The sequence below is a fragment of the Chaetura pelagica genome, unplaced genomic scaffold (assembly GCF_000747805.2).
Source record: "Chaetura pelagica isolate M959 unplaced genomic scaffold, ChaPel_1.0 scaffold314, whole genome shotgun sequence".
Lineage (NCBI taxonomy): Eukaryota > Metazoa > Chordata > Aves > Apodiformes > Apodidae > Chaetura > Chaetura pelagica.
In genome coordinates this window covers 4,007,428-4,030,697 of record NW_009953218.1, presented here as the reverse complement: position 1 = coordinate 4,030,697, position 23,270 = coordinate 4,007,428, and the positions used below count along the sequence as shown (strand labels likewise).

Genomic DNA, 23,270 nt, shown 5'->3' with positions numbered 1-23,270 from the left:
GCTCATAAAACTTTGGCCCTACCTAACTTTACATATCAAGACTCAAGAGCTTTAAAGTTTTCCCTTAACTTTATTTTAGGTACTGCAATATCAAAAGTGTTAGTCTAAACATATTCCCAAGCTTGTAATAGAGCAATTTAGAATTCTAGATCCTCAGGTCTGTCCTCCAGCAAACACCTCTAACTGATTTTATTAATTAAACAGTACATTTCCCTGTACACTTAAATTACTCAAAAGTTTCCAATGTCTTTGATAACTACCAGACTATAAAGCTTTTAATTCTTTCATACTTTTATTACACAGTTACTAATCAGAATTGCATTTGTGATAATTCTTGTGCTTAGGACCTTCCAATGCAAAGGAAAAAACATGTTGAAAAATCATTTCATGCAATCCCATTTGAAGTAAAATTCTGTATTTCATGTTTTCCCATTGCTCTTAATTATTTCAGTAGGAGACTTCTGGTGTTGGAATGAAGATCTAGACAATCAGTATTAAAAACAGTAATTAAAACTAAAAGGGATTGGAAATCTTTCATATGTAAATTGGCTTTCTACTTGCTCCAAATAATCTTAAAGTTAGGACTAGAAAAATAGGTAAATGAAAAATACTTGAAGGCATGGTATGCATTCCTGAAAATGGCAGAGTTCTTCCTCTTAAACATGGTTTCAAGACTACACAGACATCTACCATAACTTAGGTATATAGTTAAAAAAGCTCTTCCTCAGCTTCTTCTGAATTATAAGCAACACATTGTGGGATGCTGAGCTTTCAGCTACAACACACCATCTAACTGAATGTACCAAAGCAAACTTCCTTTATCAGTGCTGTTCTCTCCTCCAGATCATGTGTTGCTCTCCCACAATACTGAGAAACTTAAATTTATCAATTAGCTCTACCTTTGAAAGGAAAGAGACTGAAGAAAGACTTTTAAAGGCTCTCAGAAGCATCTAACTGACACACTGTGGCTGCTCAGAAGCAGTCTCTCCAACCACCCTCCTGAAGATCTGCTCAAATAAGCCATGAGTCCCAGGCATCTGCAGCAAACTAAGCACCTACAATGAGGAGTAAGGTACAACAATTCCTATTAATACTCTGTAAACCTGTATTTGTACACACCTGCTGCTCTGTGAGTAATAAACCAGGGCTGGAACACATTTTCTGGAGTGGTTTGACTCTTTATTCCTCAGCGAACGTTCTGGCCCTTCCTTAGAATCCGACCAAGACTAGGACTCATCACAACTACTGCTCCAACGTGGAGCCAGAATATTTTGTGTGTGTGGAAAAATCAAAAATTGTCACCAGGCATAGCAGAAACATCCTTTCTCTACTTCTCCATTCGGACTTGAGGAGTTCTACACGTTTGCCTAAGAAACAAACACATGTCAAGTACTACACTGTTACGAAAGTGGTTACAGTAAACAAAATTGGATAAATGGAATTCTTTTCAACTTACAAGGAAAAGTCCAAAGTGAAAGGGAAAAACAGATTTCAGAATCAGAGTAACTTCTCTTAGGAAAAGAGCATGGTCTCAAAAACACCTCCAAGCAATAACAGTAACCCGAAAGGAAAAGGTTTAAACATACTCAAATCACAACTCACTGGTTTTTCACGAAAAGAACAACCCAACAGAAACTGATAGGTAACACTTATTTTTGCAAGTACAAAACAGTAATTGAAAAGTTCTTTGAAAATAAATCCATAGATAGACCTGTGGTAAAGAAAAGAGCCATGAAGTTAGAAAATTATTCAAAGTCACAAATTAGCGTGTGTAAAATGTGAATATTCTGAAGAGAACTCTACTTACAGTAATTTCTATGGTTACTAAGTTACAGGAAACATCATAACAGATTACATATTTCAAAAGAAAATATGAAATTCAAACAGCTAGTTGCTTAACTAGATATTTGACCTGCTGATCAAATGATTGCTTCCCAAAAGGGTTGTATAGCACCTCAAAAGATCACCTGAATTTCTGTAAATAATACTTACAAAAAGATTATGTTCCTTTTTTTTTCCTTTAGGCTTTTGAACTTAAATGTCATGCTGCAGATCATTAGAAACATACATTACAAGATTAAACTCATAACTTTGATAACTTGTTAATAAAGTCGCTGCACATTTAAATACCATGAAACAAATTAATATGGCTTTGTATTCTTATTTCTTATTTGATAGCTTATGAAATAAACCTAATAGATACAATTCACTGGGAAAATTATCACAGAATGTATCTGATGAAGACATATGGATTATGTGAAGACTAAATCTAATTCATTAGTCTTTCAAACATACTTCCAAAAGGTAATGCCAGCAAAATGCACGTATCTAAACTTTCTCAATGTTTTTGTAATTCAGCATAGAAATTAAATTTATGGTAGAATAGTTCTAACGTCACAATTTTTTTTAGCTAGAGACAACAGTTTTATCTTTAAAGAAAACTTAAACGTAAACCTTGTTTTACTTTCTGTAACATAAAATAACTGTAGCAGGCCAGACAAGGATATATCTTCTTGAGGTTTTTGTGGTGATCACAACTCCATAGTCGGACTGCAGCATGGAGGCATAAAAGACTGCAAGACAATTAATTATATAAATGTAATTTTTGTCTTTTTTACACCACTTATTCCATCTAGTCATCCCAAGTGGGACATAAAAATAACATCCTTCCTTTTCACAGATGAGGAAACTGAAGTATAATAAAGAGTCATGCTACCTCTCCAAATCTGAGAAAGTAAATGGAGAAGGAGGGATGGGAACAGAGTCCTTCAGTCTTTGGCTTTATCTGACCTCACCTACCTAAAGAAAAAAAGCCAACCAACCAAACAAAAAAAGACACCAAATAAAACCCAACACCCATCCCAGCCTTGTTTTAAAACTAAACTGAGGTTTTAAGTTGCCTGATAGGTATAACAGACTTCCATCTTGTAATATATTTTTCTAGAAATTGGGTAAGACTGAACTTCAAATTGTCCCCACAAAATATCAGGTAGTCTAAATTCATCGCATCTGATACATTTTTTTCTTCAGCTATTTTAGATGTGTTATCTTTTTCTGGGATTTTGAATGGAGCATAAAATGCTATCTGGATGAGATCAAAATAGAAATGTAAATTATTTCCTTACCTGTAATTTTATCTTCTCTATGAGGGTACCTGCTGCTCTATTAGTGCAGTACTGATGTGTTTTCTGCCTTTGTCCCAAGCTTCAGAGATTCCACTGTTGATTTTCCCCACTTGTTTACCAGTTTCCACTGCTGGCATTTTGAGGTAGTGAACTCATATTTGGCTCCAGGAATACTGCCACAGCTGAGGGAATATAAGACAACTAGAAAACAAGTTAGAAAACAGCAGAGCAATTTCCAGGCAGGGAAAAAAAAAAAAAAAAAAAAAAGAGAGAGAGAAAAAAAAAGTTTAAAAACAAGGACTCAGTCAACTTGAAACCCTTTGATCATTTGTCTTTCTCTCTCCATCCATTTAGAATCTCCACAGGAAGAGAAAACTTTCCCATGCTTGGAGAACTTTTAGCCTAAGTAGTGGGTGCTGACAGGGTAGTGGGTACCCGTTCAAAGAATTTAAAATTATTTCAGGGAATATAATTTTAACTTTCTCCTTTATGAGTACCCATCACACTATCAATCTAACAGAGATAAGAAACAGAGGAAAGGTGGTAGATTTGGAAGATTTCAGAAGAAGCCCTAACACCTCATCTCAATTCTTAATAGAACAGGGGGAAAGGAAGACTCAAGGGCTTTTCACCTAAAAGCTGCCATAGATGAACAATTAGAAGGATTTCTCACTGCCCAGTGCAAAATAAAGGAAGTCTGTTTCACTAAGAAGTAGTCAAGATTTTTGTTGTTGATTCCCAACTGATAGTTGTAGTCACCTTGATAATCAGAGTAAAAGAAGGAAAAGAGAAACTAGTATTGTCAATTTAACAAATAAATTAATAAAACACAAAACAGACTGCACATCCACCATCCATGCTTGCAGTTGCTTGTAGAAGACAAAATTTCACTGTCATTGTCTTGCGTTTTTATACGTAATGGTCACAAGTTCCTGTGGCATTATTGGAAGAAGACAGCATAACCCACTAATATTCATTCCAGAAAATGGTGGCTTTGATGCTTTTCTGTGGCATTTTTCCTGAACTCATGATAAGCTGATGCACCTTACTAACATCATTCCTGAACTGATTAGAAATATCTTCTTGCTTGAGCATTACAGAGATTTCAAGGTGAAGGTTGCAACTTCCTATAACTCCTCTCCACTGAGGATCACCTTGATACTGTTCCTGAAATTCACTGTATGCAGAAAAGACAAAGGAAAAAATGAACTCTAGAAATTTAACTAAGAACATGGTTTGGTATTCTCTTTAATTTGTCTTTCTTAAAGAACTTGGACAATTGTCTTCATACCTGCATCTTCTCATTATCTTCGGATGAGTATGTCACCAAGATAAGGTAAGTCTGAAAGAATCAGAGTAGTTAATCACAATTAGAAATCAGTATTCTAAAATCTCAATTAATGAAGAACAGACCAAAAGGCTCTGAACAGGCTGTTGCCTTCAAATGTCAGGAATGTAAGTACAAATTACATGCTTTAAGGTCAACAGAGAGAAATAGGACTCTGATAATTTCTTGAATGACCCTCTAAAAAGAAATTGGTTTTACAAGTAGTCATCTTAAAATTTGTCAAGTTTCATCCTGGGAGAAAGTCTCCTGTTCCTTTTTCATACTTTGAAAATGTTGAACAATAATTAACCACCAGAATTAGAATGATGCCTTGAAGATGATAAATATTCTATACTTTTGTTTTCCAAGATCATTCTGAAATGATTACAAGGAAGCCAGACAGAGGGATCTTGGAATTCTAGAACACCTACTCTGATTTTTCAGTGCATATGCCTGAATTACTAACAGCACATGAAGGTCTTCTTTGGCAGGGACATGTTCCTGAGCCACAAAGCTTGAATTCAAGATGAAGGAACAAGCTGTTGTTCTTCTGGCTGGCATCATTGAAGTATTTTCTGGCATTCTTGAACCTGAAGAGGCAAAGCTGTTTTGGACCTTTTAAAGCATACAGCTCCATTAAAATTCTCAAATATTCTATTACTACTAGGTAGACACACAATGGTTAGACACAATCCATTGTTTTTGTGACACCATATCCATCTTCAAAAACTGGAGATACACTTATGCTTCCTTCTGGTTTTAATGGTCTTGCCAGTATAATTCTACCAGTCACATCATACAAATAAGCCATGTCCTCCTGGAGATTTTGTAGCTTCACCCGGAGTCTCCATTTCTGAGCTCTATAGAATTTCTCACTGCACATATGGAAGGGGATGAATGATGGTCAGTTCTGCAAGATCTGAGAAGGAATCATATGCCAATTATGCAGTAGAAGAAAGGTAAAAGCCAATTCTGTACAATATATAAAGTTCTCTGGAATCTCTTCTCGATACACAGCAGTAGTGTCTTTCCTTAGATGGTGTTCACCTGGTGGAGGAAGGAGTAAACTACAAGGTATTTCTTGTGGAAATTAATTCTGTTGGTCCACTTCTTTTTTACTTTGGTCACAAACATCAATCTTCCACTTATTCTGGCATGAAGTACTTTTTTTCTTCATTTTTAACAGTTTTTAGATAGGATAGTACTATCTTCATTGTTCTTGTGGAGAAATAAGAGTTACAATCATGCTCACTTTGCTCTGCAAAGGAACAATATCTGAGTAGTCTGACTTCAACTGGTTTGAGAATTGTTCGCTCCTCCAACGGTGACTGTGCATCGTGCTTTGTATAACTGACTTTCTCCACTTGGTGTTGATTAATATCAATTTCCCTCCTTCCCTATTAGAAGGCAGAAAAGCAGAGCTGAGGCAGGGAGCACTTCTGAGGTTTTCTATAAACACTCCTAATGAGTAGGGAAATACTTCAAGAAAATTATGGGATTTTGAGAACTGAAAGTAATAGCTTTTGGACAGTTGGGAGCCACTTGTGCACTCCCTCATATCAGTCCTGCAACTAAGCAGTGAAGCAGAGTTTTGAAGCCTGTGCCAAATCCCCTTGGAAAGAGACAAGAGTTCTGCCTGCAGCTATTTAGGTAGCAGGTAATGTGAAGTTTCAGAACACCGCAGTCCCTCTGAGCTGAAATGTATCATTTCTGACTCGGAGAAATGAACAAAGAAGCTCTTACAGACTGCAAAGGAGGGTAAGACAAGGAAGAAGCACTACTTTTAGAGCATGCCAGCATGACTCACACAAAACTGGCATGTGAATATCATCTGCTTGTATGGTTACTTGTGAGGTAATAGAAGATGACGATTTCCCAGGAAAGCTAGAAAGGACTGCTAGATATTCAAAGAACCCTTCACACACAGCTGTAAAAGGGCAGAGACTGGCAGAAAATGGAGCTGCAAATGAGAGGGGAAACATCTTTGATTTCAGTGTCAGCACATTTTCACTTTGTGGAGAATTGCAGAAAACCAGTAATTTACATACAGCCTTCAGAACTCATTCTTATTTTCCATCATAGAGACAGAAAATTATTCTTCAGACATGAGGCCAATATCTCAAACATGCCAGCAAAGGACAAACTGGGGGGGAGGAAAAAAAAAGAAAGAAAAGAAAGAAAAATAAATCACAAGTTGAACCTTTTGGGACAAAGGCAGAAAACCTCTTGGTTGGACTGACGGAGTGGAGGATTCCCACGTGGAAGACACTAATGTTTGCAAAAATCACTGATAAGTTTATTAGTGACACGCAACTGAAATCCATTTGGCTTTTTGTCTTTAAACATTGCAGACATGTTTTCCTTTTATTTCAGAGTAATTCTGTCAATTTACAGGTTCTGCAGAAGCTAAAGTGATGCTTTACAACGGATACAGTCTTTCCTTAGGAAAAACTATTCCCTCATAAAAATGTATAAACCACAGCATATATTACTAACACTGCGAATATGATGAAGGGATTGCAAAAGATCTCATTTCTTATGATTTGTACACTGTGTCTACTTACAAAAGAAAAATTAGTGTAACACTTCCGAATAGCTAGAGACAAGACCCAGTGCCTTCAAAAGGTGTTGTAGCAAGGGATTGAAAAAGACACAGAAAATTGCAAACCTTCTAGGCAAAAGCTGATAATTTAAAAAATAAAAATACTATTCTGGTTTTAGAAATTGTTTTCTTTCAAGTAATGGATTAACAGGCTCCTTATTTCCAGAAAAGCTGTACCTATGAATATTTCCTTTAATCCATTCTCTCTTGATATTCCTCATTTTCAGTTATTAATATCAGTATTTGTTGGACTCAAAGTCAGAAGAGAAAAAAAAATATTTTAAAAATTTGAGACTGAAAATGCCTTGGGAGATGAAAATTTGGATTATCTTCACCAGCCCAATAAGTTTTACTGACGTTTCATTCTATTATTTTACTTGTAACATTTCACAGCAAAACACATCTTCCTTTAATTCCTTTTCAGTATAACTTGTGCTTTGTGAGTATTTTTATGTACATTTGCTTTTGGAGAAAGGACTATGACGAGTTCAGATTTCTGTGACCTACAAATTAACGTCATCAAGCTGCAGGCCAAAACAAACGTAGACTTGCAGCAGGAACTTCTTCATAGCGTAGAATTAGACACACTAACTTCACACTAAAGAAGTAAATTTGGTATATAACAGCTATTTTTAGGAAAACGAGTAAATTGCATAGCCGTGAATACTGATGATTCCTTGTAACATGTTGGCTGGAAATGCTAACTATTTTCATCAAAATGTCCAAGTGTCCCAAAATATGAGTATTCAGGTGCCCTACAAAAAATACAGAGCTTCAGCATGAAAGAATTGTGATACTCGATCAAAGTAATCATTAGTAATTCAAAAAGTTACCTTGATCTCAGCAAATACCATCCTATTTCCATTACCAGCTCATTTGCCCCCTGAAATTCATATGTATTTTTAGGAAAATGTGTACATACCACTTATTGCTATTTTAGCAGCAAATGAGATACATTGCTTGAGTTAGCAATGAGAAACATGCTGAGATAGCTGTATACTTCTCCTAGTGACAGATTAGCCAAAGGCATGGAAAGAGATACCTTCACAACAAAGGGGCTGTCACAAGTGCAATCAGACTTTTCCATGTGTAATATTTTGCTACAGTCTGTGCACTTGTATTGTAATCACATCCTTTTTATGAACCCCGAGTTATGTCTAGTCACTGCATATGTGTGCATTATTGCTATAAATCTCAAACTAAGGTAGGAGGTGAGGAGTCTATAGAAAGAGGCTCTGAAATGAGGTAGGTAGACAGAGCAGTTTTACAGTGAGGTTGTTTCTTAATGTATTCATACAGCGCCTTAAACATTAGGAAGAACACTTCCCGTCATTATTTAACACTGACACATGACAGATCATTGATCTAGTCTGTAAGTATATCATGTTTCACAGTGAACAAAGCCAACGGCAAATTATTTCATGTGATGGAAGTTATTAGTAGTTTTACACTGAAAAAATGTCATGTGAGAAATACACAATGTTTATATGATGGCTTTCTGCTTTTTCTAATTCCATGTCACTACTACTACTGGTTTTGAAAAGCCTGGAGGAGGAAGAGGAAAAAAGACACAAGGGAAGAAGTATCCACAATGGCAATATTTCTTTCCAACTTTGGCAGAAAAATGAAAGTTGCTTCATTTTTTCCCCTCTGCTCCTGCTTAAAAAGCCTATGCATCTGTTGGTCATGTGCAACAGCACAATAAACAACTAACACAGCTGCATTGCTAACACTGATTTTCTTCTCATATCCAGGGACACATTTCAGCTCTCTTTTATTATGTTGTCTTACTCAAGCAGTGGTTATGACAGCACTGGTAGTAGTTGAGTCACCACTAATGCTGCCTCCTGACACCGGGAAACTCAGCAGCCCACTGCAAAGCATTACTGTGTAGAGGTACCTACCAGAGGTCCTTTTAATCCTTGTGCTGAAAGGGCTATGAACAGCATACTTTCTAAATTGGAAGATAAATAAAATTACTGCCTCTTTTTTCAGTAGGTGTAATTAATTTAGAAAAAAACAAGCATGTGCAAGTGAGAAGGAGAAGATAGGGTAAAAACGTAAGCAGAATTTATAGATAGCAAGAGAACTGCATTGATTCAGAGTAGGGAATGCACATGCTGAATACCATTTGGCTTCATGTGCAGCCAGTTGGCATGTTTGGATGGTACACTTTCTCCTCTTCCAAGAACGTTATTCAATTTTTAGTTTCTTTTAAACTCTGGGTGCTGTAATGTAAAATTAGATTAAACAGAATATTATAAATATATTACTTCAGCCTTTCTCCAATATTGTTTTTGAATGTAGTTAAACACTCTCAGTATGGATTTCTCTCCATCCTGGCAATATTTGTTCTTTTCACACTAGTCGTCTATCTCTAGTATTGATTTGGAAAGCAGATTTGGATTTGGAATGTAGATAAATATACTCAATATGGATTTATTTTTGGCCCTGTAATATTTCTATTTTATTTCTCTCTGTCCTTGTAATATTTATTTTATTATTTTACAGTACTTAATTTCTAATATGGTTTGGCATACAGTTACATAGTAATATATTAGATATTGATTTCTTTCTGTTCTGTGGTGTGCTTTTCCCCACTTATTAAAAATAATAGCAAGTTTTCAGAGTGACATGTGCAGTTCCTTTTGCCCCTCACAGAAGTGTGGGTGCTTAGCTATTCCAGAAGTCAGATGCTTATTTCCAAAATATGGCCCATAAAGACCTTTCTGAAAATGTTGCTCTCACTTTCTCACAGGAACACATTCACTTTCACCTTCTAGAGTTTTTCAGACGTTAATAATCAATACCTGCTATGCATTATGTCTGATCTTTTTTGTTAATTTATAGTATTAGTATTTATTAGGATTAGTATTAGTACTAATATCATACCAAGAAATCAATTATAAATTGACATGTTGCAAATTTTTGATGAATAATAGATATTGGACAATGTCGCTTATCATATAGGATTCACTGATTTAACTCACAGCTGTGTATCTTCAGAACATTAAAAGTTTTGAAACTTCTATTACATTGCATCTGACAGTGGCCAAATTTCAAAGCTTCCCAAAGTGATAAAGAATGGAGGGACTTTTAAAATCATCTTCCTTCTGAAGACAACATCACAGTAAAGTTTCTGAGGTAACATCTTCCTATTCTTACTATTCATCCTATTATGCATCTAATTGTTAGGCTCTAAGCAAGTCATCATAGATTTCCTTTAGAGTTATTGGGGAGACATAAGCATCTGCAGAATATAATTCATCTCTGACTTACCCTAGGGCAAAATGAATTGTCCTCTGGAATTGAACAATTGTCTCCAAAACTAAAAAGACGACCTAGAGCTTAGGTTAGTCATCTCACTACAGGGAGTCCTAACCCAAGCAAAGTCCAGTAAATTCCACTCCATGTATTTTAACCAGAAGTTAGTGTCAAGCTATGCCTCCTACAAAAAGCAGCTCTACCAAATCAAACTAAAAGCTCAAGAACAAGGTACTATTCCATTTCTGCACAATGGAAAAGTTCAGACTGAACATTAGGAAGCAATTCTTTACTGAGAGAGTGGTCAAAGGCTGAAATCGGTTTGTTAGAGAGGTGGTCAATGCCCCAAGCTTGTCAGTGTTTAACAGGCATTTGGACAGTGCCCTTAATAACATGCTTTAACTTGGTCAGCCCTGAATTGATCAGGCAGTTGGACTAGATGACCATCGTAGATACCTTTCAACTTAAACAGTCTACTCTGCTCTATTCTACTCTATTCTACATGAAAAATATCAATGCATATTTCTCTACATTTTCATAAAATATCATCCCACAGACACTCCTCCAACCCTGGGCACAAGTGCACTCTTCTTTAGTTATGTCACAGCTCCAGGTTCTCAAGATAAGACCCAGGATGCATCCCTTTGTTCCTGTGCTCTAGTTTCTGCAGGAAAGACACTCGGGTTCACAAGCTGCTCAGGAGCCACAACATGCTCCAAGCTAGTTTCAGGGATTCCTGGGGAAACAGGACCACAGGAGGCATTGCAGCATGCACTTCAATAGAGGTTACAGGCAGCATCTGGTGCTCCTATTTACAGTCAGCCTCTATTCTAAAGAAAATGGACAATGTACTGTTCTTCAAAATACAGGTGAAGCATAGCATCTGGCTCTTGAAACTCCTTATCCAGAAACCTCTGGTGTGGAATACAACCCATAACTGAGAGAAATACAAAATTCTTTCTTCACAGCTCTTATCTGACTGCAAAATGTTGTCTCTTTAAAAGACTCCTTTGTTTAATACAAACTCATCGCATTTATTTTATGTAATTGTCAATTTTATACATAATTCTGCCATATTTTGTAGTTTTCACTGATAAGAAAATTTCTCTGTGTTAAACAGACACTTTCCTTATTCTACGCAAAAGAAAGGAAACACAACTAGGAGGCTTTTCAAATGGAAATAATTGCATTAGAAAAAGCTGAAAGAAGAAAAACAAATTTCAAAGGTTAAAAAAGTCTCTGGATTTTCCCCTTTGCTCAATACTTTTATCATAACTTAAAGAGGGCAACATAACAAGTTTTTTGTGTTTGTTTATCAAAACATCGAGGCTCAGCATATAGAAGGAAATTCAATCACTTATTCTCACAAGACTTTTTCAGTCTGGAGGCAAATGCCACAACATGCCTGGTAAATCTCAGCTATGCACATATTCATTTCATAATTCTAATGTGTTCTTCAACATCCTCTTTTGTTGTAGTATAATTCTAAGGAATTCAAACACCCATTTATTTATATGGGGAAAACAAACAAACAAACATCTGTTCTCGGTGATGACCAGTGATAGGACAAGGGGTAATGGGTGTAAATTGGAGCATAGGAAGTTCAAGGTGAATATCCGAAAAAATTTTTTTACTGTGAGAGTGACAGAGCACTGGAACAGACTGCCCAGGGAGGTTGTGGAGTCTCCCTCACTGGAGACATTCAAAACCCACCTGGATGAGTTCCTGTGTGATGTACTCTAGGTGACCCTGCTCTGGCAGGGGGGTTGGACTAGATGATCTCTCGAGGTCCCTTCCAGCCCCTAAGATTCTATGATTCTATGATTCTATGAAACAAAAACAACAAAACAAAACCAACAAAAAAACAACAACAACAAAAAAACCACCAAACCTTACTGTTTCAGCTAAGTTGTAATTGCCTTTTCTTCTCTTTCCTCTTCCAGGCTGCATAGACCCCAAATAGTCAATTCTAAACCAGCACAAGTCAATTCACATGCACACTTTTCCCCTCATATTCATTCCTTTTCATGGTTAACCCCTAATGCTTACTCCCTCAAACTAATATGCAGACAAATGAGGAAAAATTGTTTAATTTTCCATAATACACTGATTTGCATTCTGAAGGTAAATAATCTCAACCTGAGTTTTCTTAACAGTTGAATTCTGAGTACCATAACATTCATGCTGCTTCTGATTCATTATTCATTTATTACCTTATTAGAACCCCCTATCTGAACAAAATACAAAACCTCAAGTAGACCACATTTTTAAAAATCAATTAGTTTTCTCCCATTATCCACTTGGCCTTTTTGCTTAGTGACTGATATCATAACTGTTAAGAAGCTGCTATTATAATTTCTTACAACAGTGTGTTTGAATATGCTAACAGAAGCGGACAAGCAAAACACCTCCTCCCTTCACTGGTTTTATCTCTAACATAATGCTTAACTATTGACAGCTCAAGACAAGGAAACATGGGTGCTGCTTTTGAACTTGGTATCCTGTAGAAGAGAAGACAGTACTTCAGCACGTAACTGGGTCATTTCTATGGCACACAAAGGACGCACGCTTACAGAAAATGTTTGGAGGTGAATACAGACTTTCTTAAGCCTTTCAGGAAAGCCTTCACAAAGCTTTTCTGCAGTACATTTAAATTACCCAAACCATTCAGTTCTCTTTGTTTCTTTATGCTTTTGCATTATACATAATAATCATGCATGGGTTATTTCATTTGACAATCAGAAATTTATTATTCCTGTCTTCTTAAATCTGACTTTGTGTACAGTTCCCTCTATTTAAAAAAAAAAAAAAAAAAAAAAAAAAAAGGGGAGGGGGGTGTTTAAAAACCAAAGAGCACTTTAGAATTTTTCCTTTTATTTATAGACTTTCGGGAGCTGAAAAATATTGTAGTCATCAAGTATTAGGGAAAGTAGTTGCTTTTTTATAATAAACTACTCTCTTAGCATGAAGAATCACTCACATTTCCAATAGCAATGTATATTTTTCTGGGAATCAGAATGAAATCTGTTAAAACCTCAATCCCCTGCATCTGGGAAGACAGAGACCTTCACTCACCTGCCACTAGGTTTCAATTACTCAAATCTATTTTCAGTCAGAAATTTGAACTCAGTTTTGCTGTTGTCTCAAAACAGCTCTGAAGCTGCGTGGGAAATTAAAGAAGAAGAGGGCAACACACAGTATCTGGACAAACTATAAAACAGAACAAATAGTGGTAGGCTTAAGGGAATTAATATTTTCCTTTTAGTGGTGGCAGGTCTGCAAGCAGATTATGGTAGCCACTGTACCACATCAGACAGTATGATGGCAAGCAGAGACAGGACTGGCTTTTCATACCATCACTTCTGAACAGGTATGAAATGAGTCCTGAGGATTGCCACCATCCATGGAGGACAAGAAAAGTCCAACTCTTGCAAAGAGTCAGATCTACAAGTCTGCAACAGAGGCAGAAGCCCTGGAGGACAAGCCTTAAGCTTCTGTAGATTCCTAGCAGTGAACAGAACTTCATAACCTTGGCCAATGCAAAAAACCTAACTTCTGACAAAATGTATAGAAGTCGTCTCCTCAAGGTGCTCAATATATATGAAATGTAATCCAGACCCACATTTTTACTTACTACTTGTTAAACACTCACAATATATATAAAAATATATATAAAACTCACAATATATATGAAATGTAATCCAGACCCACATTTTTACTGACTACTTGTTAAACACTCACAATATATATAAAAATATATATAAAACTCACAATATATATGAAATGTAATCCAGACCCACATTTTTACTTACTACTTGTTAAACACTCACAATATATATAAAATGGCACCCATTCTTGAACATTGACAGTGCCACGTAGTAGTAGCCAGGAACAAATTTAAAACACACACATACAGTTATTTTTCTATTTATATTGCTATTATTAAATTCTACCTAGTTAATTTCTGCTATATTGTACCTGCATACACATTTTACATTCACATAATCATATTCGTATTGGCATGTACAAAGTTAAGTGTGGGCTCCATTCAAGCAAGACTAGCTTCAAAAGAAACAGATTTGGAAGAGGATTCAAGACTGGAACTGTCTATCAAGCATTTAGGAAGTATCCTTCCTTCAGTGAATGTCAAAATGTTTTAAAGACATGTACATATTACACCCAAGGTGTAACAGAAATATAATGCATATGTAAATAAGATTTCAATCAAATGACACAGACAGTGAAACACCTGCACAGAGTAAACACCACACTAGCAAATTATGGCCAACAATTACCAAATGCTTACAAGAAAACCAATCATCAGTATGTGGGGTGGGGTGTAGGCTTGAATGTGTTTGTGCTTACACACATGCATGTGTGTCTTCAGAGTGCATTTTAATCTGGTTTTTGTTGATGAACTGCGTTGACCCTATTATAGAATACAACTCTGTAATCTTAGGAGTAGTTTTGAGTGCTTAACACTTATCTGAAAAAAATGGTTATTCTTGTGTTTCTCTTAGTCACTAAAAAGCAGAGATGACAGCATGTTTAGTTTTTTCTCAGGCATTGTATATGAGGAATGTTAAATGTATTTCTATTAAGGTAATTTTGAAGCAATAATATAAAACATGTCAAACAGAGAACAGGACCTCACTGAAATTCAGTAAACATTTTTTAGTAAATGCCAGTCATACAAGATAGAAGGAACCAGAAGACTATACTGTAATGACACATCAAGTGCTTACCATTTTCAGAAGTTTCTACGTAGAAATATGCCAATTCCATGCTATTGATAAAAATGCACTTGTTTGCTATCCTGTGAACAAAGAGCTTAGCAGGTTGTATAGACTTTGTGCAGCTGGTTTTAGAGATAAATACATATCAGATTATAATACATTTGATCATTACTGGTAGCTGAAAAAAGAGTCATCTCTACTATCTCTGCTGCTTACCTGAGATGGTTTGGCACACTGCTTACCGTGTTCAAGCAATTGCAAAGTATGTTGAGAAAATAGTGCAGGACCAGGAAGTCCAGTCCCAGTATGACTCTCTTCCCACGCTTCGATATTCTTCTCAAATTATGTCTTCTATGTGCACCCAATTGCCTATGCACTTCGGTTTTTATTAGCTGTTGGTAATATGTCACATTGGTACCATACCTACCCTAGTTGTTTTCACTTTATTCCCAGAAGAACAGCTCCATCCTTTACGGTCTGGAAGAACTTTACATTCCTCCCCTTCAAGACATGGCTGCATGTGGCACCACCATTTCTGCTCCACTATTGAAGCTAGAAGAGAGGAAAATAAATACATTTGGATGTTGTAGAAACTGACACTTTAATATGTCATTATGTTGCAACATTTCTTTTATTTTCCAGGAAAATGTTAGAAATATATTGACTGACAGCTGGTCTTTGATTTTCAGGCAGCTCAGAATCTTCTTAAGATGTTAGGTCTCCATTTGCACAAGGTGCTGTGAGCTTCAAAGTCAATCTCTTCACTTTTTTTTTTCCAATTTCCTGCAGTTCAGGAACTAATTTTACAGCATTTCTTCCAACCCACATTTTTTCTTCAACAGTCAGACTTCAAAGTTTTAGGTACCAACAGTAAAGAGATCATATAAAGGGTGAATCCATCCTCCTCTTCTTTCAGAGACAGCAATATAAAAAATCAGCTAGTATTTTCCCAAATAAAACATATGAGCCTATGCCAGATTTGTTAAGTAAAACTTTACTATCACACTGTGAATAAGAAAAATAGTGTTGGTCTAAAAAGACCCAGCACATCAAAAGAAACGGCAGAACCATGTTATATTTGTTTACTTGTTCCTGTATGATAAAAATAAAACTATAAATAAAATGTAAGAGTGCACTACATTAGAATTATATGCTCATGTAGATTTTTCATACGCACTTTCAATTATGTGAATTTCATACCGCTCCAAAGGCACTCTGTAACTTAAATCAAATTCAGGTCTCTTTCACTGGCATCTAATAATTTTGCTTAGCGTTTCCACAGATTAATAGCAAGTAATTCATTTTTCTCATCTTCCATTTTACTTTGGGCACACTCTTCAAAATGCGGAAGCTTTCCTACTCTTATTTATATAGTTAACTGTACCGAAGTGGTTCTCACAGATGACATTAAGTCAGTAAAACCCCCTAGGAACATGCAACAAAAGGAAGCAATAAAGTAGTCGCACCATCAACACAAGAAGGAGCTGCCCGGGTGGTACCTGCTACCTGCCCGGGGAAGCAGGAGCACTTCACTGTCTGTGATCTTTCTTCTATCTTGTTCTTATTGCAACATCTGTGCAGTGCCACCACTTCACAGGTCCCAGTTTTAACATGGTGAGCTGTGAAAATAAGAAGACAAGCGATTTGATAACATTGCGAGGCAGCATCATACTCTTTGTGTTTTTCTTTTTAATTAGAAATATCTTGACCTTGGCTCTATAAGGCAATCTGCCATGCATGAAACTAGAATTACAATGCTGCTAACACTAGAATGTAAAGTTGATTTATTTTCCAAATGTAGTGTAACTATCTCAGGCAGAAAATGGTGGCTAAAGAAGAACAATTGAAGAAGGCTGCATATGGGACTGTTCCAGTAAAGCAGGAAGCAGAAACATTATAAAACTAACCTAAAAAGGATATGAAATTTTGGATTCCCATTTTTGTCTCTACCAAGCTTTTTTTTTTAAAAATTTTGTCTAAGAGAGAAACCTTGAAAGGGAAGCGTATCAATGTCAAAATGCCCACACATATATATGTTTTCAGAAACTGTGTCTCCAGATTTTACATCCAAGGCAGATGCATTTTTTAATATGAAATCCCAGAACCTTCCCACAGATGGACAGAGAGGAGTAAGCAGGGTACAGGGACAGCCCTCAAATTAAAAACAAACAAACAAACAAACCAAACCAAACCAAACCAGAAGTAAAATCTACTAAGGAATCACATTTTAGATCTTTCTGCCTGGTACTGCAAAGGAAGTCTGGGAACATGGAGAGACAAAGCTTTTCAAAGACGGGGGCAACAGGACCATGTTCATTATCCCACATAGAGTACCCATCACCCTCACCCATACTACTCTGACTGATGACCAGAATCATGCTACTGGAGTCCTATGAGAGGACAAATTTGCTGAGAGGGGAGCTACCAAACTTCCCTTTCTGGTTCAGCTGTGGTATCAGTGGTTACTGATACAAACCAGATATTTCTGGAGATAGTTCATTTCCACCAGAAGGAAAAGAAAAAGAAATCTGAACTTTTAGCTTCTATTAACGTACAACTTTGTACAGGGAGGAATATGATTTACACAAAGCAATACATGTTTTAACAGTACTTCTAACTCCTTGATGCAAAGCCTGTGTATTGAACACTTAAGCTATATATCCTATTTATATCCCTAATGGCAAAAAATGAACAAGAGCTTTCATGAGAAGGCCCTACTACTAACAGGCTTTCAGGAACCCAACATTGATCCCTGGATCCACTCGGTAGTTATTGCACAGTATCCATGTCAAAAGGCCTGAGGAGGAAAACAAACTTGATATAGGTTATAGACCCCAAAAATGTGCCTAGAGGCAAAAGCCACAGGCAACAATTAGACTCTGGGTCTTCATCAAGAAACATAAACCACTAAACATTTTATTCAGGCAATTATGCATTTTTCAGGAGAACAAAGTCCACTGAACTGTCTATGATTTTATTCAGCTCTCACTGCATCATACTGTATCTGGTCAGATTATGCTTTACCCTATTGTGCTATACTACAGCTGAAATGATGTAACACAATGTAAGCAATTAACCCATGATCCATCATATTGTGATATGCTGAAATGCTATATATAAATGAGCAATCTAGGAGAGAAAAAATCTTTTGCATTAAAATAACTTTTTAAAATATATATATATATTTATTATTTTAATTCAATAGAGGTTGAGGAAACAACTCATACTATCTACCTGAACTTTGCAGCCTCTGATATTTTCGTACCTTTGATGATAAGCAAACATTTTTACATCTACCAGCACACAGTCTGCTGTAAAAAAAATTAAATTATTATTTCCTAAAATATTTCACTGGTATATATGCCAATTAAACTATTTAAATTTTTTTTTTTTTTTCATTAAACTGTTACAAGGTTTTTTTATTTGTGAATATGGTAAAAAAATACTCTAGGTTATATTTCACGTCTAACATACAGTAGAACATATGCTGCTTTTGCAAGCTCACATAATTTAAACATCTTACACCCACACATGCTAACACAAATTCACTAATATGCATTTTATGAAAGGTACATAAAGAAACAGACACTGGATCTATAAAATAAAGTTAATTTAGTAGTAGGATTTGAACTTCTCCCCATTTGATTTTTCTCTATATTAGTTTTCAGCCCTTATCTGTATTCTGATGTGAATCACTGATCCTGAAATTTTGGCCCCTCTATCTCATGTTAAACAGCTTGATACAGCTCTACCAGGTCTACAGAAATGCCACAATGTACCTGCTAAGAGAAAATAAAGAGCTTTGTGTACCAATAGCCGTCTGGATTAGAAGCCAGTTCAAAGAGCTATTGTAAAATACTGTGAGGGAAATGTTCATACTGAAATAAAACTTTTGAAAGACTTCATCTGTAATAATTAGCAAGAGAAAATCAGGCATTTAAAGACTTTTATGGGAAAAGAACGTAATTAAATTAAATGGTCACTTAAATGAATGTACAATACAGAAAAGCATTTCAAAGGATAAAAAATGGGAAAGAACAAAAAATAATCATATACTGCTGAGAGTATTTTGGGACTCTTTAATAAAGGTGTTTTGACATTTTCTAGGTATAAAATCAGAAAATACTAGAAAAGTATACAAAGATATTTCAAACACTGAAAATCAAGGCTAACAATTCTCTAGTTTCTATTTACCATCTAGAGTATGCCATGAATATTCCTTGAGAGGAAATGCAGGGATTTCAGCTCCTTATGCTATCAAATATTTAAGTTCCAGTGCAGTAAGATCCTGCACATTCACATGAAATTAAAACCTCTATGCAGTAGATAAAGGATTTCCCACCTCACAATACAAATTAACCTCATTAAGCCACTGAACTATTCCACAAAAGGAAGATAGTAGTTTAGGAGATCCACATTTTTGTTTTATTTCTTTTTCTGCTAGCACAGACTTCAAAGTATGCTGCTTGCTTTGCAGAAAATGTTTGAGGAACTGAATGTCATTTCTGGAATCCTACAGAAATTCATTACTCAAAACTACTGCAGACACTCAGTCCTGCATTCTCTGCTAATGCAGGTAATCCTTACAGAAATCAATGTGAAGAAGGATTGAAGAAAGAGACTTGGAGATACCTATGTGTACAGACTGTGAAGTTTTCCTAATGATTATGCGTAACATAATATACATACATATTATGTTGCAGATGTAACACCATATTATGAGACCGTACTTGGAAAACAGACATAACCATATCTCACCCATTAACAGTACTTCCTGTAATTAACCTATCACTCCTATAGAATTTTTTGTGTAGCGAAATCATCAATAGCTATCTCATAAATCAGTGTGATATTGCTACATCGAAAACATCACAATAGTGCTCCTGGAAATCATAAAGCTAAGTAATTGTTTTTCTTCATTTTACATACAACTGAAGGTGCCTAAAGTGTACATTTAAACATACACGAACACCTTTAAATACATAGAAATATTGCTCGTTCCCATTCCTTCATGACAACTTTAATATTTTTTTCCTTCAGGTGAATGAAATTTCAGTCCTATTTTCACAGTGCCTCTGTCAGTAAGTTATGTCAATTACTCTTTTATTTCTGTGGGAAGTTTATTCCAGGCAAGAACGCAAGTTACTGTATAAAATTATTACTTTTGCAACTCACAACTATGAATATAAAGTATTTCATGCAGTGTTACAGACAAACCTAGCATTAAATCAGGGAAAGTCCTCTGAATTTCATTGCTATTTATGATCACTGTTTCCTAACTTTGTCAACTTAAATATTCATGTCCAAATCTGACACCTATCTGCTTGGCCATTTTCTTTCCTGAAAGTTGCACATGTTGTGCCTTAATGAATAGAATGACCATGAAAAAAGAGGAAGAAATCTTGCCATGGACTAGATGAAATAAAGTCAGAGGCTGTTTCTGTCCTTAGGTTCCCCATCATTGCAGTAGCCACCATATAAACTGTGGGGAAAAAGAAACATCAAAAAGGCTCTATTATATGCTCTCTGCAAAGACACTGGCACAACTGAGTGATCCAGCTAAACCCATCTAATGACTAACAGCTACCGGAAGGAAAAGATCTCTTGTCCCTGTTCCTGCACTCCTTCATCCCTTGCTTCCATGTACACTGCCATTTGATGTGACGACAATAAATCAGGGATTTAGACTAAAAGAAAAATATTCTCCTTCTTGTAGGGTTGGTTCTCTACTGGTTTAGTTCCTACAACTGGGTGCAGAGACTAGTGAGTGCCATAGGGAAGCAGCAGGAGCAGAGTCACAGACACCTCCTTCTGCAACCAGTTCCTGTATCAACACAAGCACTGCAGCTCCTTTGTACTCCTGCATCAAATAAATGTATCTGATTTTATTCCACTCCAGGAATTCCTCTGAGGTCAGACAGACTATGCAAAGTGTGTAAAGCTTTGTTTACTTGCATCTTTGTATTTTTCAAAGCTCTTCACAGCAACAAAACTTTAGTTGAAACAGGAAACAACAGATCAGTAATGAGGAGAGGCACAGAGATTACTTTTAGCCATGAGTTTTAATCGAAATCACACCTACTATTATACAAACTTTTGCCTTTTTTTCATCTTAGGTACACTCAGGAAGATGTCCCATAAAAAATACTATAATGATCTAGTCCTTCAAAGTAGGCACATAAGTAGTCTTTATTCCTGTAAACCATACCCACGTAATTGCATTAAGGACTATAATGGAACTACTTTTTTTTTTTAATAACCGTCTACAAGGGAAAACAAACAGTATTTCAGCAGATTATCAACCTGCTTCATCCTTTTCCCTGAGAGATTAGTCATCATTCTATACCACAATATTCAAACAAGTGCATGAAGGGGAGTTACTGACATCAGAAAAATAAATAGTCAGTAGTTACAATGTACCATTTTCCAGATGAGGCTCTGAATCACTGTCCTATTCTTAGTGACCAGGAAAAAAAAAGTGGGTTTTCCTGTTCACAATCTATTTGTTTTGTTCACACTGATTGACATGGAAAACAAATGTAGGTTATCTTTCTGCTGCACTTCAGCAATTTCAATATTGCATATCAGTCTGAGTGTGTGACTGTAGATAGAAAGGATAGAAATAAACTTGCAAAATCTCACACTCATAAAAACACACATGCATGCACACACACACAGATACAGAGTTGCTGCATTTTTTCTATAGTTTAATAAGTGTTAGTAGCTGCCACTTCTTAAGCAATCAAAATCTTACGGCAGCACAGCTAAGCCAAGATTCCCATCTAAGCTTTCTCTGTTTAAACATCAGACAAAGATATATGAAAAGAAATACACTGTCCAGTTCCTTAATTCAAACAATTTCAATATTTTTCAATATTTTCTGTTATATCCACCTAACACCTGGTAAGGAAAAACCTGAATTGGATTTATCTATATTTTATCAAGAGTGGCACTGGCATTGCTGCAGTTGTGTGATCTAATAACATAACCAATGTGAAGCTTTTTGTTAAGAGTTAAAATCTTTTATTTGACCAGTCAGCGTAACTGGAGAAAAAAGCAGACAACATTTTGGGAACACAAGCTTCCGTTTGCTTGTGTAACAACAACATGAAGAACACCTGCATTCCAGCTCGATGGGCCACAGGGAGAACTGGCAGCACAGACATCAAGAAAAGCAGAGAAGTCTCCCCTACCAGTCATAATCACATTACCTCTGGCATGCAGCAAGCCACTGCTTCCCAAAGAAGCACTGGTAGATACACATTGACCTTACTGAACATCATCTTAAAGATCAGATTCAAAACCATCTGAAATAAAAAAAATTTGTTTAATCAGTGGTTTTGGATGAGAGTTCCAATGACAGAGATAAGATTTTGTATAAAGATTTTGTATAAAGGTGGCATCTGGATTTGCAATTGAGATATTTATTCTGGTGATTACATATCTAACACCTACTAGAGTAATTGAGCAACCGATGACACACAGTCTACATATGTGACTGAAAACTATGATAAATTAAGATTATTAAATCATGTTTTAAACCATCATTAGAGCTGTCATGTGTTTTTCACTGAACAATTCATTCACTAGAAGAGCAGAATCCAAGCAGTGTAATCGTTTTTGAAATCTAGTAAACTTGGTTAATAAATGAACCCAAAAGGATGCATTCTCAGAGTCAGGGAACAACAACAACAAAAATAGTTGTTTCCTTAAGTTTTCTTAATTTTTTAACAGTATCTTTAGTGCTATAACAAAATTAAGGGCCATTGAAAATTGTAAAAACTCTTAAAAGAAAGCAATATATTTTATTTAATTTAGAAAACAAACTACTTGGTGTGTTTCTTTTTTCTTTTTTTTCCTATTTGGCCAGTGAACTGAAAAATCAATTACAGTCACAGCAGTAATTCCTGTATCTTCAGTGGTAACAATGAGGCATGCTACAGTTGTGGTGCATCTCAGGAAAGGCACTCATGCTGCTTTATCTTCCAGATAACACGTGGGGTTGTGCTATAGAATCAGCAGGGGAAAAAAATGGTATTTTTTTTCTGTCTTATTCTACATTATCATTACATTTCACATGTCTATTTAAAAACATACCTAGCTATTTATTCTCTTGATGCCACATGCATTTGAAACATTCACATGATTTTAAACTAGGGTGCAACTAAAAACAAAATACCAAATTTTACTTTTAAAGAGAGACATTTCAGTAGGGA

The 23,270-nt window shown here is 35.9% G+C and overlaps 1 protein-coding gene across 1 annotated transcript in view; it reads right to left on the bottom strand.

Moving 5' to 3' along the window:
- Window positions 1-23,270, bottom strand: part of FAM19A2 (family with sequence similarity 19 (chemokine (C-C motif)-like), member A2) — a 52,760-nt gene that overhangs the window by 6,274 nt on the left and 23,216 nt on the right. The window contains exons 2-4 of the mRNA XM_009997754.1: window positions 16,521-16,673; window positions 15,482-15,606; window positions 1,120-1,367 (exon numbers count right to left, since the gene is read on the bottom strand). Coding sequence (XP_009996056.1) covers window positions 1,356-1,367; window positions 15,482-15,606; window positions 16,521-16,673 — 290 coding nt within the window. The 3' untranslated portion in view covers window positions 1,120-1,355. The remainder of the gene's footprint in view (window positions 1-1,119; window positions 1,368-15,481; window positions 15,607-16,520; window positions 16,674-23,270) is intronic.